Raw genomic sequence first — 19,279 nt, 5'->3', positions numbered from 1 at the left:
TACAAGTCCCAACCGCCTTTGTGGCTGTCAGTTTGTAGTTTCAATAAACTACCATGGCGCTGTTGAGTGCTCTGGTAGTTAAGTCACTTTTCCTGTCAGTGTGAATCTGTCTGCCCTTATGAGGTACAAGCAGACAGATACACTGACAAGTCTGCAGGAGTCCTGCATGGCACCCACAATTTGCTGATCATAGGGTGCAATGCTTTCCAGGTTCCAAGTAAAAAAAAAAAAAAAAGGCACTTTTTTTACCTGCAGCAATCTTTTTTTTTTTTTAAAGGTGAATTTATCCTTTAAATATTTTGTATAGAGAATGTGAGCAGTGTCTCCATTGGAATATAAACTCCATCAAAATGGGAACTCCAGCTCACAGCGATGGCTTGATTGCTCATCAACACAGGAAGACCCCCAACCAATAGCAGAAGCCTGGCCGCAGCTTAACATTTATATACTCCATCCATAACTGGATTTCACAGCAAGACCTGTCAGAATATAGAGGTTGTCTATTTATGGTGAATGTACAAAACAGAGAACTATTTTATAGTTTGTTGAATAGAGGAGAAAAAGAAAAAAAATATTTTCGAATAAACTGAGAAAAACACTAAAATTTTGATACTTTTATTGTAAAAACAGCAGGCACAGTAGTAATTAGTGATCAGTAACATTTCCTCTGAGTACCCAGAATCCTTTGACAGTAGAGCGGATGCGGGTAAGGCAGCGGCAGCTGGAAAAGGCTCCACAGACGAGGCATGCGATGATGGCAGCTGCTACATTCTGAACGGTGGGTGGTGGCCGGGGATGTGGCTCAGTAGTGTCAGAACAATCTCTTCTCATACCTGTAAGTGTTGGCATATTGACAGGTTTAGATCACAAGAAAGAAAAAAAAAAAAAAGCAAACGATTTCTTTCATTTTAACCACTTCAATACAGGGCACTTAAACACCTTCCTGCCCAGACCAATTTTCAGCGCTGTCGCACTTTGAATGACAATTGCGCGGGCATACAACACTGTACCCAAATGAAATTTTTATCATTTTTTTCCCACAAATAGAGCTTTATTTTGGTGGTATTTGATCACCTCTACGGTTTTTATTTTTTGCGCTACAAATAAAAAAATACCGAAAATTTTGAAAAAAAAATGTTTTTTTTTGTTTGTTTCAAAACTTTGTAAATAAGTAAGTTTTCTCCTATACTGATGGGCACTGATAAGGTGGCACTGATGGGCACCGATGTGGCACTAATGAAGTGGCATGGATGGACACTGATAGGTGGCACAAATTGGCACGGATTGGCATGGATAGGCGGCACAGATGGGCATGGGTGGGCACTCATAGGCGGCACAGGTGGGCACTCATAGGCGGCACAGGTGGGCACTCATAGGCGGCATTGGTGTTATAGTAATGGATGCCAATCAGTGCCAAACAATGCATGCCAATCAGTGATGCCCATTGTGGGCACTGATTGGCACCCATTGTGCTGACGTGGCATCCCTGGTGGTCTAGGGAGGATTACCTTTTCCCTGGTGGTCTGGTGGTCCAGTGTGGGCATTCTCGGGGGGGCTGTGCTGATAATCGATCAGCACAGACCCCCCCCTGTCAGAGGAGCAGCCGATCGGCTCTCCTCTACTCGCGTCTGACAGACGCGAGTGAGGGAAAGCCGATCACCGGCTCTTCCCATTTACACTGTGATCAGCCGTGATTGGACACGGCTGATCACATGGTAAAGAGTCTCCGTCGGAGACTCTTTACCGAGATCGTAGTTGCCGGGTATCAGACTGACACCCCGCAACAACGATTGCCGCGATGCGCGCCCCCGGGGGCGCGCAGCGGCTCATAATCCTAATCACGTCATGTGACGTCCAGTCAGGATTATGCAACCACTTTGCAGCCGTCAATTGCCTATAGGGCGGGCGGCAAGTGGTTAATATACAGCACAGACTTACTGGCCATACTCAAATGGGTATTAAAATACATCTCCCTATACTACTCAACTTCTTCCAGTAAACATTTCAGCGCTGTATTAGCCAGTTAAAGGCCGCCTACCGCAGATCTACTGCGCCAGGGCGGACCTATTGCGCCAAACCATGTACCTGAATGTCATTTCGTGCAATAGATACTGGGGGTGTACGCACTGGACAGAGGGGGAGCCAATCGGTGGGTCTGGCGGATCTGATGTCCGCGGGCCACCTGAGATCGCTTTCCTGAGAGAGGCAAAGCGACAACCTGCCTATGTAAACAAGGCAGATCATCATTCTGACAGGGATACAGATAGAGCTCTTGTGTTCCTGCTAAGCCAGAACACAGATCTTTGTCTTCATCCAGTCAGACCATCCCCCCACACAGTTAGCAAGCACCTCCCAGGGACACTTAACCCTTTGATCGCCCCTGATGACCCCCTCCCCTGCCAGTGTCATTAGTAGTTACACTGCTTTTTTATTTTATTTACTTTTTATTTTTTAAGCACTGATCACTGGTTCCCTAAGTGTCAGCTGTCTAATTAGTCTGCCGCAATGTCACAGTCCCGTAAAAAAAATAAAAAAAATACCGCCATCACCAGTAAGAAAAATAAATAAATGCCATAAATCTATGCCATAATTTGTAAACTCTAACTTTTGCTCAAACCAATATACACTTGTGATTTTTTTTAACCCAAAATATGTAGCAGGATACATAGTGGCCTAAATTGATGAAGACATTAGATTTTTTTTTTTTTTATTATTTAAAAATGTCGCTTTTTTTGTTTATAAAATGTAAAAAAAAAAAAAACGCAGAGGTGATCAAATACCACCAAAAGAAAGCTCTATTTGTGGAGAAAAGAAAAAGGACATCAATGTTATTTGGGTACAGAACGACACCCATACAATTGTCACTTAAATAAATGCAGTGACTTATCACAAAAAAAAAAAAAAAAAAAATGGCCTAGTCATTAAGGGGGTAAAACCTTCCGAGGCTGAAGCGGTTAACTGTACGTAGCCTAAGCTACATATATTTTTTTACGGGGCTGTGTTCCAGCTGCAGTACTAGGACTTCCTGTCCTGCTCCTGGAACAAACTGGAGCCAGGCTGCTCAGCCATTCACAGGAAGCCTTGTATTTTATGAATGAATACTATGAATGAGGTGGAGTTTGTGACATCTGCCCACCTCATTCAATCAGATGAAGTGTTGTAATTATTTAGAAGTGTTTTCTAAAAAGCTTCCTGTGAATTGGCTGTTCCATGAGTTGGACAGGAAAGTCCCAGCCCAGCTGCCGGACATCATGGTATACTGTATGTACAGTATCTCACAAAAGTGAGTACACCCCTCACATTTTTGTAAATATTTTCTTCTATCTTGTCATGTGACAACACTGAAGAAATGACACTTTGCTACAATGTAAAGTAGTGAGTGTACAGCTTGTATAACAGTGTAAATTTACTGTCCCCTCAAAATAACAACACACAGCCATTAATGTCTAAACAGCTGGAAACAAAAGTGAGTACACCCCTAAGTGAAAATGTCCAAATTGGGCCCAAAGTGTCAATATTTTGTGTGGCCACCATTATTTTTCAGCACTGCCTTAACCCTCTCGGCATGGAGGTCACCAGAGCTTCACAGGTTGTCACTGGAGTCCTCTTCCCCTCCTCCATGATGACATCACGGAGCTGGTGGATGTTGGAGACCTTGCGCTCCTCCACCTTCTGTTTGGGATGCCGCACAGATACTCAGTAGGGATTAGGTCTGGAGACATGCTTGGCCAGACCATCACCTTTACCCTCAGCTTCTTTAGTAAGGCAGTGGTCGTCTTGGAGGTGTGTTTGAGGTCATTATGTTGGCATACTGCCCTGCGGCCCAGTCTATGAAGGGAGGGGATCATGCTCTGCTTCAGTATGTCACAGTACATGTTGGCATTCATGGTTCCCTCAATGATCTGTAGCTCCCCAGTGTCGGCAGCACTCATGCAGCCCCAGACCATGACACTCCCACCACCATGCCTGACTGTAGGCAAGACACACTTGTCTTTGTACTCCTCACCTGGTTGCCGCCACAGACTAAGGACATGGTTCCAGTAATTCATGTCCTTGGTCTGCTTGTCTTCAGCAAACTGTGGGCTTTCTTGTGCATCATCTTTAGAAGAGGCTTCCTTCTGGGACGACCAATTTGATGCAGTGTGCAGCGTATGGTCTGAGCACTGACAGGCTGATCCCCACCCCTTCAACCGCTGCAGCAAAGCTGGCAGCACTTTATATATATATACTCATAACTCCTTTATTTCCCCCTAGACCAAAAAAAATAAAAAGCCTTGCGTCACCACCCCTTCCCAAAAATTGCACAAAAAAATTGTACCCTTGCAGCAAAGGGAGAGCCCTATTGCGAGGGTAATTTTTCTTTCAAAGTCCTTGGATCAGCAGCCGAACAATTAGCATTTTTTCAAAGTAAAGTTTTGGCAGCGACAGTCTTTCTTCCCCAGTTTCTTTAAATCTATCAAAGCTTCAGAAAGGTGTATACACCTACAGATCACACATACAGAGCTCGGTCACCAGAACACACACAGATACCACATGACAAAAGGAAAGGAGACTTACGAATGGAGTCCATGCACTCCTCCCTCCACCTGTGCAGACCTGGTCCTCTTCTCAAACTTGAGCTCTCCAGAATACATCATCGCCCTACAGGAGGCAAAGAAAAAGTGTAATGGGTGAGGATGGCGATATGTGACAGCTCAGCCTACATTGTGATATCAAGGTATTATAAAAGGACATTTCCACCTCTAATCTGCTGCAATTTTATTTTTTCAATAATTGACAAAATGTAAATCAGAACTCCAGGCAAATGGCTAAAATACACACATAGTGGCCAAATGGTTAGCACTTCTGCCTAGCAGCACTAGGATTGTTGGTTTGACAGCAGCTCTTGCTGTTGTCCATCAAGCCCTGTTAACAAGGCTTAGGAACGCACCTGCACGTGTGCCCCCAAAGCAAGTGGCTTGCTATGGTGGCACATAAAGGGGGGAGGAGCCGAGAGTGCCAGCCGAAGGGGAGGCACTGCTCTGTGCAATACCTTTCCACAAAGAAGGCAAGTATAAAGAGGTTTATTATTCTAGGGGAAAAAAATAATAATTAAGCCTTTACAACCGCTTTAAAGTCATTGTAAAGTCAAGTAAGTATTTAAAAAGAAGGAAAAAAAAAAAAAACACATGTCATACTTGCCTCCTATGTTCAGTTGGTTTTGGACAGAGCAGCCCAGATCCTCCTCTTCTTTGCTCCTGGCCCCTCCCTCCTGTTTAGTACCCCCACAGCAAGGAGCTCGCTATGGGGGCACCCGAGTCGAGTCACAGCTGCTTGTGTCCATTTAGACACAGAGCCCCGGGCCCCACCCCCTTTCTTCTGCCTGACAGCTGTGGGAGCCAATAGCACTGCTGCCGTGTCTCAGAAAAAACAGGAGAGTCCCGGACAGCCAAGACACTCGTGGACATCGCTGGAGAGAGATGGGGCTCAGGTAAGTATTAGGGGAGCTGAGAGCAACTGCTACACACAAGGCTTATTTTTTTTTATCTTAATGCATAGAATGCATTGAGATTAAAAAAAAAAATAAAAAAAAAACCTGCCTTTACAACTCCTTTACGGATTTATAATAATAATAATAAAAAAAAAAATGTATAATTTATGGTTGTTTTATATTGTGACATGTCAAATCTGTAAAGTTATTCAGAGCTCCTCTTCAAGCTTTGGTCAGATTTAGGAACCGTTCAGATTGAGCACTTCCCTTCTACACGAGCCATTGGAAGTTTGCAGCACAGTACACATTTATGTCGGCTCTTTTGATTCAGCTAAGTACATCGCGGCTCGTTCACATACCTGAGTTGCGTTAAGCTCTTGGCACCTATATCCTGGCAGGAGTGCTGGATTCCAGCAATCAGATAAGGAACAAACTTGTGAATGGATCCTTTGTCTTGTATGGCACCGGAAACTCCCTGAGCAACTTTGATCTTGTCACACTCGCTGCAAGAAAGAGAAAGGTGTAAGCAGAGAGGGCAACATTGAGGACACTGCTCTGTACCCATCAGTACAAGAGCTACTATACATAAAAACACTCAAACATTATATGTTTTGTTTTTTTTGTTTTGTTTTTAGCAAAGACCCTAGAGAATAAAACGGCAGTCGTTGCAAATTTTTATCTCGTACGGTATTTGCGCAGCAATTTTTTGAATGCTTTTTAAAAATAAATAAAAGTTTTGTGCTAAAAAAAATAAATAAAAACAGTAAAGTTAGTCCAATTTTTTTTGCATAATGTGAAAGATGAAGTTGAGTAAATAGATATCCAACATGCGACGCTTAAAAATTGCACACGCTCGTGGAATTACACCAAACTTCGGTACTTAAAAATCCCCATAGGCAACACTTTAAAAATGGTTACTGGTTACATGTTTTGAGTTACAGTGGAGGTCTAGAAATTTTGCTCTCGCTCTGTTTAAAGCGATGCCTCACATGTGTGATTTAAACACCGTTTTTATATGTGGGTGGGACTTGCGTATGCGTTCGCTTATGCGTGCAAGCACACGGGGACAGGGGCACTTAATTATTATTTTTTTTTTTACTTGACACTTTGATCACTTTTATTCCTATTACAAGTCAATAAGACCACATCTTACCTGTAGACTGGGAAGCCTGTGTAACAAAAAAAAAAACACACAACAAAAAAACAAAAAAAAAACCAAACACGATCTCGGCCTCCCAGGCGAGGCGGTGCCGTTTCTTTGAATGCACAGGCCGATTATGATGTCATAACATCGCGCCCCGCCTCCGAACAATCACAGGAGAAGCCGGTGGCTATCTGGCCCACTGGAAATCTCTATGGTAAACATCCAGGGCCAGTAGATCCGTTCTGACTCACCGATGGAAGCGGAAAGTCGGTAAAAGCACCGGAGGGCGATGTACCCTCTTGCCCCCCGCAAGAACGATCAAGTCGGCGGAACAGCCGCTATGATCATTCTTATGGTGTAGGGAATGGCCGGCTGAAAAAGCCAATATCTGAATGTCTGTAGCTGCTCCCATCATTCAGATATCCCCCGCACAAAGTCAAAGACGTCATATGACGGCCGGTGGGCGGGAAGTGGTTAAATAAAAATGGCAGCGGGTAGGATAACCTGAGGCTCTGCGGCTCTGAAGACACTAGAAGTCCCAGCATGGCATGTTGGATTATTTAAAGCGTTTCCAGCAAGGAGAACCACAGATTTACTGTTTTGGGGGTTAGTGCTTATTCAGACAGGTGCCGAGACCCATCCTCCATGCTGGGGCGCTGTCTGCTGCGTGTGCAGCCACCTCAGAGCTGTGTGCAGGCAGCCCATAGGAGGTGGATGCAAGGACAGACGCATGTGAAAATTTGACTTGGGCAGAAGCAGGTGCTCGGATCCAAATGCAGACACCGTGCGTTTAGATCCGTGCTCCTGCCCGAATGTCAAATTTTCACATGCGACCATCAGTGTAGCCACTGCATCTGCATCCACTGCTATGGGCTGTCTGGATGGAGATGCAGCAAAAAGCTGCTCAGCACAGAGGATGGGTCTCAGCACCCCTCTGAATGATCCCTTAAAGCGATACTAAAGTCCCCCTTTTTTCTCCCCCTGTTTTTAACCTGTTATACTTGCCTGCTCTATGTAATAATTTTGCACAGAGCAGCCTGGATCCTCATCTTCTTGGGCCCCTCCCTCCTGCCCCCACAGCAAGCAGCTTGCTATGGGGGCACCCGAGCCAAGCCTCTACTCTAGTCTATTCAGACACTGAGTATGCGACTTGACCCGACCCTTTTTCCCTCCTCATTGGCTCACTGACTGACAGCAGTGGGAGCCAGTGCCGCCCTGCTGTTGTCCCAGCCAATGAGGGGAGTCCCGGACAGCCGAGGCTCCTGTACAACACTGCTGGATTGAGCTGGGGCTCAAGTAAGGTGGGGGGTGGGAGAGCTGCACACAGAAGACTATCTTCATGCATAGAATGCATGAAAATGGAAAAAACCTTCTGACTTTAGAACCACTTTAACTTTACCCATAACCACTAAGTTGCCTTCAGCATTGCTCCTGTTTATTCTTGCTGGAGGCTATCATTTTGCTGAAGCCCAGAGCCCCTGAGCAGCAGTAAATCTTTAGGCCATCAGCAGATTGGATTTTTAGCAGCGCCAAAACAATAGAGGAACTGAGCATGTGCAGAGCAGGGTGAGACAGTGTATTACTGGGTTTTAAAACAGTATAGGCCAGTGATGGCGAACCTTGGCACCCCAGATGTTTTGGAACTACATTTCCCATGATGCTCTAGTACACTGCAGAGTGCCAGAGCATCATGGGAAATGTAGTTCCAAAACATCTGGGGTGCCAAGGTTCGCCATCACTGGTATAGGCATTTATTTTTAATGTTTTATATATCTATACCTTCAAAAAAAGGGGCCAGCCTGAAGTGATCGAGTAAGAATTTTCTGATTAAAGCTCGAATTTAAAGTGAAGCCCCTCACCTGAAATATCTCTTTTGGCTGCTCACGTTCTTGTCCATTGCATCCAGAGAGCCCATGCCACGGTACTTCTTTAACCGAATGCCATCCGAGAAGAAATATTCACCTGGCGATTCCGTGGTCGCTGCCAGCAACGAACCCATCATGACTATAAACCAAAGAAATTAAAAATAAAAAAGTGTTAATAAAGTGTTAATGAAGGACCAGAATTACATTTAAACTTCAAACAAAACTCCTTTATCCTATAGAAATTTTTAGGTACCAAATCATTGGCTCCTGCTGTGAATAAGCTGCAGACAAAAGGGAAAAGAATGGATTTTTAGGGGGGAGGGGACCCCCACGCAATTTTTTTTTTTACATTTTGGTTTGGGGTTCCCCTTAATATTCATATCAGACCCAAAGGGCCTGGTAATGGACTGGGGGGGGGGTCTCTTTTTTTTCAATGATTTTGATCTATATTGCCGAGACTCGACAATTCATTATAGCCGCGATCAGTTTTAAATGACCATTTTTCCTTTAGAAATGCAATTTTGCTGTGGTATTGTTCTAAACACTGGAAAAATGCGCCACTTTACAGGCACGGTATTTAAGGGCCGGTTCACACAGCGAGGCGATGCGAGGCGACACGGCTCGCCTCGCCTCGCTCCCGCAAGTCGCCCCCGTTCTGTACAATGGAACCGTTCTGAGAGGAGCGACTCGAGTCGCTCCGACTCAGAAAAAAGGTTCCTGTACTACTTCTGGGCGACTTCGGGGGCGACTTGCATTGACTTCTATACAGAAGTCCTCTGCAAGTCGCCGCTGAGGTCCCCGCAGGTCGCGGCGAGGCAAGTCGGAGACGCCTCGCTGTGTGAACCGGCCCTTAGGGAATATTTTATTCTTATTGTTTTCGCTTTAAGCATTAAAAAAAAAATAAAAAAAAAATAAACAAAATCACTGCTCCCGAATAAACCACTTGCATATAAGCCTTTAAAATGAGCACTTTATTATATATGTTTGTGTCCCATAGACGTTAACGCTGATCGTCTGAATTTTTTGCCTGTTTGGCATGTTCTGGTGCAAACCGAACCGGGGGGTGGTTTTTCGGCCCGTCCCTAGACATCATGCACAGCACAGTTCTCTCTCACCCTCAGAGTTTGCCAGGAAGGGAGAGCGGGGGTGAGCCATAAGAGGGCCAATGAGAGCTGCAGAGCTGGAGGTGTGCCTCTGTGTTTAGGAAGTGAACAAGCAACAGCTTCAGCTGCCCACAGTTAAAATGGATGCAGTCAAATTCAGCGGAGGGAGATTTCTGCAGCATATTTGGCAATTACATAATCACAGTAAATATAAAATAATATGCAAAGTGGTTGGAGGGAAACTTCAGATTGGCAAAGATGTTTTTTTATTACAAATAATGCAAGCAGATTGCAGTTCACACTGAGGCACTTTACAGGTGCTATAGCACTAAAAATGGTGCCTGCAAAGTGCCTCTCCTCTCACTCCAGTGTGTAAGCCTGGATGTTAAAAAAAAAAAAAAAAAGAAAAAAAATAAGTCCTGCAAGCAGCATCTTTGCAGCGCTTTGGGAACGGTCTGTACACCACTGCTAAAGCGCCCTTGCCCATTGCAATCAATGGGCAGCACCCACTGACTCCTTTAACCCTTTATTCAGCCGCTAGCAGCCAAAAAGTGCCTCCTAAAAATAGCGGCGCTTTACCGCCGATGTCCCCGCGCCTCAGTGTGAAAGTGCCCTGAGATTACCTTAAGGAAGAGCAGTCCTTGCTGACCTACTGTAGAAAAATTGCCTGGCTGTCATACTTGTCCCTGGCTTACCCAAAGGCCAGAACCTCCAATTTGCATATTTGTCAGCAACTGCAACTAGATCAGTTATTCTAAAAGGCAACCCTCCCCCCAAAAAAAAAATAATAATTCCCATGCTACTCACCTGTAGAGGCACCAAGAGCCAGAGCCTTTGCTATGTGTCCAACATTTTGGATTCCACCATCAGCAATGACCGGGACACCAAATCTTCTGGCGTATTCTGAAACCTTGTACACCGCTGTGGCCTGGGGCCTGCCGCACGCCAGCACTGCAACATTGACACAGAACAGAACAATGTCTCCGCTCTTCAAGATTCACAATGTACAGCAATAGACTACAAACTAGCACAAAGCAACATAAAACAGACTTGTGTATGTGAGCTCCTTTGTCTAAATTGGTGTTGGGTTTAGAATGGCTCTGCTCACTAAAGGCTGAATGGACCTTCCTGACAGTATGCGAACCGGATGCAGCCTTCTTTGTCTGGTACCATATAGATGGCAGGTGTACATCCTGTAGTCTAGACTCTCATGGAAACCTGTAAGGACAAAGTTATAGGGGGCGGCCATGGGCGATCTTATAGGGGGCTGCCATGGGCGATCTTATAGGGGGCTGCCATGGGCGATCTTATAGGGAGCTGCCATGGGCGATCTTATAGGGAGCTGCCATGGGCGATCTTATAGGGAGCTGCCATGGGCGATCTTATAGGGAGCTGCCATGGGCGATCTTATACGGAGCTGCCATGGGCGATCTTATACGGAGCTGCCATGGGCGATCTTATACGGAGCTGCCATGGGCGATCTTATAGGGAGCTGCCATGGGCGATCTTATAGGGAGCTGCCATGGGCGATCTTTCTTTAGGCACAGGCTCCATGGCTACCCTCCTAATCCTGACTACTACATACACCAATCATTGAAAGACCTGGAAAAGCATGTGACCAGTGACAGATTATTATTTTTTTTTAAATCTTGTCCTTCATACTTGCCCCAGGCCAGTAAAATTATTAGAAAAAAAAAGGCCAACCAGACCTCAAAAAAAGTTCTGTCTTCAGATTCTCTTTAAAAGAAAAAAAAAAGAAAAAATCAGGTATGGACATTTTTACATAGTTACAGCTTGGACCAATGTAACTATGCATATACCATCAATGATCGCCACTAGCTCCAGGGTCCCATGCTGAGCGGCTGCCCTACTGCATTGTGAACACAAAAGGTCAGCCACTAGGCATGGGCACCAAACCAGAGAATACTTTTCTTTTTCACAATGAATGCAAGGCTTTCTCAGATTGGACGAGGTGGAGAGCGAGAAGTCACCTCGATAAGGTGGATTCATGTTTTCTGACCTGCGACTCCTTACCTCCCCTTCTGCCCTGCAATTGTTCTTTCGATACATTTTCCTGGCGTTCAGCTTTAAAGAATTTGTACACATGGATCTTTACAGACCTCACCCAAGAAAAATGGTCTCGAGATGCCCCAGGGCACATTTCTGGTACCTCCTATCCTACAAAACCACATTTAGATCAAACTGCTTGACTTGTTTGCCCCATCAGCTTCAGATTAAAAAACACAAATGCACATCACATGTGGTTGGTGGAAAATACGTTGTTCGTTGGATACAGTATTATGTACATCATTCAGTATTCAAGACTGTCAGGTTTAAAGTGAACCCATTAAAACACAAAGCAGAAGCATTGTATTATAGCCCATCAGTATTATGGACTAGCCGTCCCCGTGCGTGCCCCACCCCCACCCCTTTGGCCATGCTCCCAGCAAAACAAAGTACAGTATTGACCTTAACATACAAAATGGATTCCCCAACTGCGTGCCTGACAGGTACACTTTAACCCATTTAAAGTTAGCACCGTGACACGAACACATGCATGGTTAGTAAATTAAGTGCAACAGGATCTGCAAACAGGAGCAAAATGAAAAAATGCTGATGTCAAAATTTTTGGGGGGTTCCATGCTCCTCAGGCCAATTAAGGTAAACCTGCACTGAAAGATATGGATTCTGCCATTGTTGAGCTGCTGCTGAAAATGCTAGTTGCCTGAGCCTCTCTGGTTTTCGATATTTTTGAGTTCTTGAACTGGAACAAGCACTCAATCCATGAAGTTAGAATTCCTGAGCTGCCTACTTGTTCTAGGCCAGAGACACAGTGCTGAGCCCAACGAGATCAGCATGACATTCGGGCAACTGGATTTTTTTTTTTTTTTTTAAAGAGGTCAGAGTTGGCAGCCTCCATATTTCTATCCTCACAGGTTCACTTTAAGAATGATAATGAAGTTGTCAATAGTGGCAAATGTGATGTTACTAGGGGATGGTACCAATGATAGGTGGAAAAAAGATTTTTGACTTACCTCTAAAATCCTTTTTTTAGAATACATTACAGGACACAGGATCTGAGTCTTAGATGAGTGGGTTATGAGCTTTCTTCAGAAGATTGGACAATGGCAAACAATACGGTAAGGAAAACCACAGCAAAACCCCTCCCGCTCCCAGCAAGCCTCAAGGAGTGAATCAAAAGAACCGAGGATGGGACCCGTGTCCTGGGCATATGGTACTGACTCAAATGCAACTACCATTAGGCCCAAGACCTTTATACAAAAGCAAATATTTGGAAGACCCCTGGACCATTGGCATATGGTTCATACTTCGGGAACTTGTGTAAAGGAAGGAAAACCTTGGACTGGGACATGTCCAAAATCAGGCCCAGATACTCATGCAGTGGGTTAGTTCCAGTGCAGACTTCTGGAATTTCAGGATCTATCCAAACCTCAAGTCTACACCATCTAACAAACATTGGCTAACAAGGTGTAGACTGCCTGTTCCTTCAAGAGAAGGTCAGCAAAGTTCCTTACAATAGGGATACCTTGATAGCTAGAATGGGAGAGAACACCTTGGTGAAGACCTCAAGGTGCTGAGGACAGGCCAAACGGAAGGGAAACAAACTGGAAATGTTAGTCCACAGCAAAATGAAAGCAGCATTGGTGCGGAGGAAATACTGGAATGTGCAAGTAGGCACCCATGATGTCTGAGGCCAGTGGGTCCCACAGCTAAAAAATTAGCAAAAATGACCTGGCAGTTTCTATATGGAATTTAACCCCAAGGAAGTTGCTGAGAATTTTAAGATCCAGAGTGGGGTGAATGCCTCCCTTTGCCTTGAGGACAGTGAACAGGTTGGATTAGAAACCCTGAAACCTCTCAGCCTTCAGAACTGCGGCAATGACCCTCTGCCAGAAGAGCTGCTGGTCTGCAGCATGAATAGCCGCCCATTTCTGATTGGAGGATGGAACATTTGACAGCATGAAGCTGGGCAGAGGTAAGAACCTGAACTCTATATCCAGTAGCCCCAAGGGACCACTTTCTGAACCCAGGCATCCAAAATGTCCTGTATCTAGATGACCAACAAGCACCCCACAAACTGACAAGTGGCTGTACCTCATTGTGAGTAAGGATGCTTTCAGACTTGTCAAGCTTCAATGTCTAGGTCTTATGGAAGTGTGAGCTAGTCTTGGACCTGAATGCCAAGGCATTTGAGAGTGATGCTTCGAGCATGAAAGCTCTGCAGACCAACATTTGAGCCAAGGGATCCCTCACATATGTCCCGAAAGGAGGCTCAACCTGAAAATTTGGAGAAAGGTATACATTAGCCCATCCACAAAGTAATGTAATGTGAGGAGGGACAAAAATAAATAAAAATGTAACCAGGATCTTGGGTCATGCCCTTGGAGCAGAAAGCTAAGGTCTGACTGACAGACACAAACATGGTGGCAACAGATTTCATAGGATGATCAGCCATATAAATCAAGGCCTCAAGGAGTAACTGGCCTATCCACAAGGCCCTTGAACACCAGAACATCTTCAACAGTAAATGGTAAGGCAGGTAACTGTGGGGTCCACAACAGAACTGTGCATTTTTTTCTGGAACCTCTTCCTTAAGGTCTTGCAGAGCAAAGCAACTGGGAGGACAAAGATTTTATCTGGAGGATGCGAGCCACCATACAAGTCAAACGCCAAAAGCCAGTGTACAGGGAAATGTTTTGGCTGGCAAAAAAAAAAAAAAAAGGCTGAATTCCTCTGAAAAAAAAAAAAAAAAAAGGCATGGCGAGGAGTGGGGAGCATCAAAAGGAACTAGGTAGGCTTCGGAGGAGGGCAAAGGTCAGAACTTTGAAAATGAAGACTATTGAGGGAGGTGCTGTAGACCCCACCAACCCTCAAGGAACTAGGCTCCCTAAAAAGAGCCATTGACCCGAGTCACTGTAGTGTGTTGCAGTCCTCAGCAGCCAATAAGGCTGTCCTGGCTAGTGGGTTCTTCTTTGGGGGGCGCAAAACACCCCCCCCCCCGCGGGCAGTCTGGCCTGGCACTTACCCGCTCGTGGCAGGGCTGTGGTGCCCTCTCGGAGCTTGGGCAGTGGCCACTCCAGTGTCCACTCCTCCAGCTTCCTCTGACATGTGGCTTCCGACAAAGCGATAGGCATCAAATAGGATCGCCTGATGCTTTGGCCAATTGGGAAACTGGTCTCACAGACCTGCCTCCTGATTGGCGGGGAGAAACTTTAGTGTGATAATAGCAAAAATGTATTTTCTATGGGCTATGGTCACACAACTGGGTGGGCTTGGAGCGCAATGCTCTGTGCTCCGAGCTCACCATTTTTTCAAGCCTATTAGAGCATTTGGCTCTAATCAGATGCTTAAAAAAAAACAAAAAAACAGCCACACTGGAATCCATGGTCCGGCGCCACTGATATGTAGACTGGGGGCCGGACGCATGGCTAGGGGGAGGTGGCGCCCATGTGCCCTCTATGGACGGGGCGCAACTACAATAGGACAAGGGCCCTCCAGCTCTTCACCCTTTGGTGTGAATAACCAACAAAAGGGGTCTTTAGGGACAGAGTCGCATCAGTCAGAGCCATTGCCCTGGACCTTTATAGCACCCTGCAGCTTACTCATTGCCTTGTACTACATACTTGAAGCAACATTATAAGTCATCCCCATATCTTCCCAATGAGGTCTGGGTACGGTCCCCCCAAAACTGCCGCCAAGAATTCAAATTTTTCAGAAAGCTACTAAATAGAAGTTGCAGTGGCTATGGGCAGCTACAGACTTGATAGGAGAATCGTTTTAGAAATGGTTACAAAATAATAAAAAAAAGAAAAAAATAAAATAAAAAAGGAAGAGGGTAGGTTCTCTCGAGAGAAGAGGCTTGTTCACTCTGTGGACACGCAAAAAAACAAACAAAAAAAAAACCCCCAAAAGGAGGTATTGCTGGACGGGGAAGGGGTTATGCTCTGGCTGTCCTTACAGCTTTGTTTGCCAGTGTTCAATCACCTGAAGGTAGATGCATAACCCAATCATATAAGTAGGGCTGCAACTAACTATTATTTTCATAATCGATTGTTTTGATTAATCGGTTAATAACCTTAAAAAAATAAAATAAAATAAAAAGTGGGTCAAATTGATGTTCATTTTCAACCACAGTGACGGGAAAATTTGGAAATATAAAACTTCTTAGTCAAAGGAATTTTCAGACAGTGGATCTGGTTTTCGTTCAGAAATTACATTCATTTTAAAAACAGAATGTTAAAAACCAAGTGAACATTTCAAACAATTCTTTCATTCAGTGAATGTACAAAGATTTTTTGTCTGAATATTCTCACCTGAAAATTGATCGGTGTGGCCAGCATAAGGCTCTGTACACACCTATGCAGTTTGCTTTTGATCTGTTTCTGTAGTGCTTTTTGCTGTGCGTGTTGATTTTTGCGCACGTGATTTTACTGCAATTTGCATGTTTTTTTTGGGCAGATTAAAAAAACACAAATTGCTGCAAAAACGCATTACATGCTTTTCTGCAGCTTCTCCATTGAAGTATATTGAACCAATAAAGCACCATTTTGCGTTAAAAGTCCCTGACCCTTTCAGATATGAACGTGTCCCATAGGAAACCATGTAAATGAACTGTAGTGCATTTCTGCAAAAAGCACCAATAAACACATAGATGTGAACCAGGTCTAAGACGTTTAGTAACATAATGGGGTTAAAAAAACTAAAATTAGCCCTTTACAGTACAAAACAAAAAAAAGCAGATAATCACTACAGTAAGGGGTTATTTTTTTTACTGTAGAACAGTGAAAGCAATATTTACAGTAGCGATTATTTGCTCTTTTTGTACTAAAGGGCTCGTCATTTTTTTTTTAACCCCATTATGTTACTGGCCGATTAATCAATTATGAAAATATTAATCGATTAATTTCATAATCGATTAGTTGTCAATTAATCGATTAGTTGTTTCAGCCCTACATACAAGTCTTAATTTTCTGTGTCCTGCAACATACGATTGAGAGCTGGGGTCTCTAGGCTGCACAAGCTGCAGTAACACGGCTGCCATGCTCTGAACTCAGTGGCGCAGGCGGCATTTACCATATAGAGACCATCTACTCCCATCTCACTGGCAGAGGCTATGGAGGGGTAACCTCTACACACAGAAGTGTCTAGTATGAGTGTTGGGGATTAGGGATGCAAACATTTCCCAAAAAGCAGGGTTCAAAAGGCCAACAAACTTCTGAAGAGGGAACTTGAGACAATGCAAACTACACTGCGACCCCAGCAAGCAAATCCCACCGAAATCTCCAAAAAAAAATCGAGTTTTTGTGGGTTTCTTAATTTTGCACAGCTTCATCCAAATAAGTCCGTATGAGGATATTGCCTCCCTGCTCTTTATTAGCACTTTTTGGACAATGGGCAACACCTACAGCTATGCGTATGTAATACATAGGCAGATGAAGAGCCGGTAAAGCACACAAACTGACGGTCTGATCATCTGTTGGGGGCAACTGCACTTTTCCTACTGCTTCAATGAATAAGCCAAAGGGTGTTGGATCTTTTCAAACAATGAAGAACATTGGACAAAAAAAAAAAAAAAAAAAAAAAAAGAACTCTATTTGAATCAATTTCATACCTTTGTCAATAGAGTTGGGTACCCATCAAGGTTCCCAGGCTGCTCATAGGATCCACTCAAATCTAAAAATGGGGGCAAATTTGGTGACGGACATTTTTAAACATGGGTTTCCATCAAAATGCCCCTCCAGCCAATAGAAAGGAGACAAGGAATTGCTGCTGCAGGTGGGCTGGATGTGGTGAATATGGACTACTCCAATTGTTGCACCCATTGCCCAGGACCCCATTGAAGGAGGACAATGTCACCCCCCTGCACCAGGGAAGCCAGAGGACAGGGGAGCACAATCTTTTTTTTTTTCTTTCTTCCTACCTTTATTTGCTTTAGAGCAAAGGGGGGCACAAAGGTAAACATTGGACCTTGCAACTAGTGAAGAGGTCTACTTTAAACTGAAGGCCTCAAAAGATACAAAAAAGCAGGTGAGTGGTTCAATCCATTAAAGTGGTTGTAAATCCTTACAAACCTAGATTAAGGCTTACCTGTAGGTCCAAGAAATATCGTGTAGGTTTAGGAGATATTTACCAAAAGACAGTCACTGCGGTCTATGGCGCATGCGCACTATAGCCATTAGCAGCATGCCACTGCTAACGGCGATATGCTGTTAGTGGCGGCTCCCATGCACATACGCGGGAGTAGCGTCATCGCTGCGAGTGGCCGGAACAGCGATACCCGGAATAAGATGGATGCTCCGTACTACAGGGGACAGCGGTGACTCCGCTGGCTCCTGTGTCAGGTAAATGACACATAATGTGGTAGTATGTGATGCATAGTAGTCCATTATGCTTTACCTTTGCAGGGAGACAAAGAAGTAAACCCATCAGGGTTTACTTCCTGTTTAAATCTATTTAAATAGAATACTTACTTTCCCTGCAATGACACTGTGTCCCCCTTTACCAAGAAATTGGCTCTATGGATTTATAGTGAATAGAAAACCAATAGCAAGTACAGCCCTATAGAAGCAATAAGGGTTCTGCCCCATGTAAAGTGAAATGGCGGTGCAACATGCAGTTCTGTCCCTTCCTAGCACAACAAGTTCAGCGATGCATCGGGCAGGAATAAAAACTGGGGAACCCTGCTTTTCAACTGGCCTCCCCCATCAAACTGATCAACCAGTTTCCCAAAGCCACAAAACCCCAAGTGCGTCTACAACTACCAGTCAAGCGGCGCGCCATCTAGGGGCTCAGGCCAGACAAACCACGGACTTACTATAAGTGCCTGTCACACTAGTGGGGCATTTGGGGCTGTGAGACTTTAGGTCTGGCGGGATCTTTGGCGCAGCTAAACAGAAAACAAAAACAAAAAAGATAGATCCGTTCAGTAGCAGTGTCTACAAATGAAGTCCAGGCCTGGACATACCCAATATCACAAAATAGTTTGGCTATGCACTACACAGGGGTACGAAGGGAGTCATTCAAAAAAAGGGGGAGGGAAGAAACATCAAGAGTAACTTTCATTGGCTCAACTGCAACAGTCTAAAACAATGGGGGCACTAAACAAAGGTAAGTGTGGAGGGATAATGGTCTCTAGGCAAAGAAGCAAACCATTATTAGGCATTACAAACAGAGGAAGCAAGTTGTAGAATTTTTTTTTCTTCTTAGAAAATACAGAGGCCGATGCACTTCTAGAAAGGGAGAGCCTCCATCAGGGCTACCAGCAATACCAGAGAGAATGATTATATATATATATATATATATATATATATATATATATATATATATATATATATATATATATATATATATATATATATATATATATATATATATATATAAAATATGCTAGAGTTCATTTCTGTATAGCAAAGAACATATGTTCTTTACTTGCAGGCCTGATGAAGGCTCGCTGACCTCCGAAATGCGTTATTTTCCAGACCTCTAAATGCTACAACTTGGTAAATCTCCATTTGCGGCAGTCAAAAGAAATGTTTTTGGTGTAAAAGACACATTAATGGTTTTGGATAGACTGAAGGAGCATTAGACCCCCTTTTTTTGGTTTTTACTCCTATCCCAGGCACCATCAGAATGATTCCTTCCCACCCCTTCCCGTCTTGTAAAATGTTCTCGGAAC

The 19,279-nt window shown here is 44.3% G+C and overlaps 1 protein-coding gene across 2 annotated transcripts in view; it reads right to left on the bottom strand.

Moving 5' to 3' along the window:
- Positions 1–599: 599 nt before the first annotated feature.
- IMPDH2 (inosine monophosphate dehydrogenase 2) overlaps positions 600–19,279 on the bottom strand; it is a 48,392-nt gene continuing 29,712 nt past the window's right edge. The window contains exons 10-15 of one of the 2 annotated variants that reach the window (XM_077451673.1): positions 18,419–18,490; positions 10,390–10,533; positions 8,474–8,618; positions 5,830–5,973; positions 4,558–4,641; positions 600–833 (exon numbers count right to left, since the gene is read on the bottom strand). In XM_077451673.1, coding sequence (XP_077307799.1) covers positions 812–833; positions 4,558–4,641; positions 5,830–5,973; positions 8,474–8,618; positions 10,390–10,533; positions 18,419–18,490 — 611 coding nt within the window. In that variant the 3' untranslated portion in view covers positions 600–811. The remainder of the gene's footprint in view (positions 834–4,557; positions 4,642–5,829; positions 5,974–8,473; positions 8,619–10,389; positions 10,534–18,418; positions 18,491–19,279) is intronic. The other variant, XM_077451674.1, reaches the window with a different exon arrangement.

Source organism: Lithobates pipiens, unplaced genomic scaffold (genome assembly GCF_037356315.1).
Source record: "Lithobates pipiens isolate NorthernLeopardFrog02 unplaced genomic scaffold, aLitPip1_a1.2 Scaffold_23, whole genome shotgun sequence".
In the NCBI taxonomy this organism is placed as follows: Eukaryota; Metazoa; Chordata; class Amphibia; order Anura; family Ranidae; genus Lithobates; species Lithobates pipiens.
The sequence above is the reverse complement of the archived record's forward strand: the minus strand, read 5'-3'. Positions and strand labels throughout refer to the sequence as shown.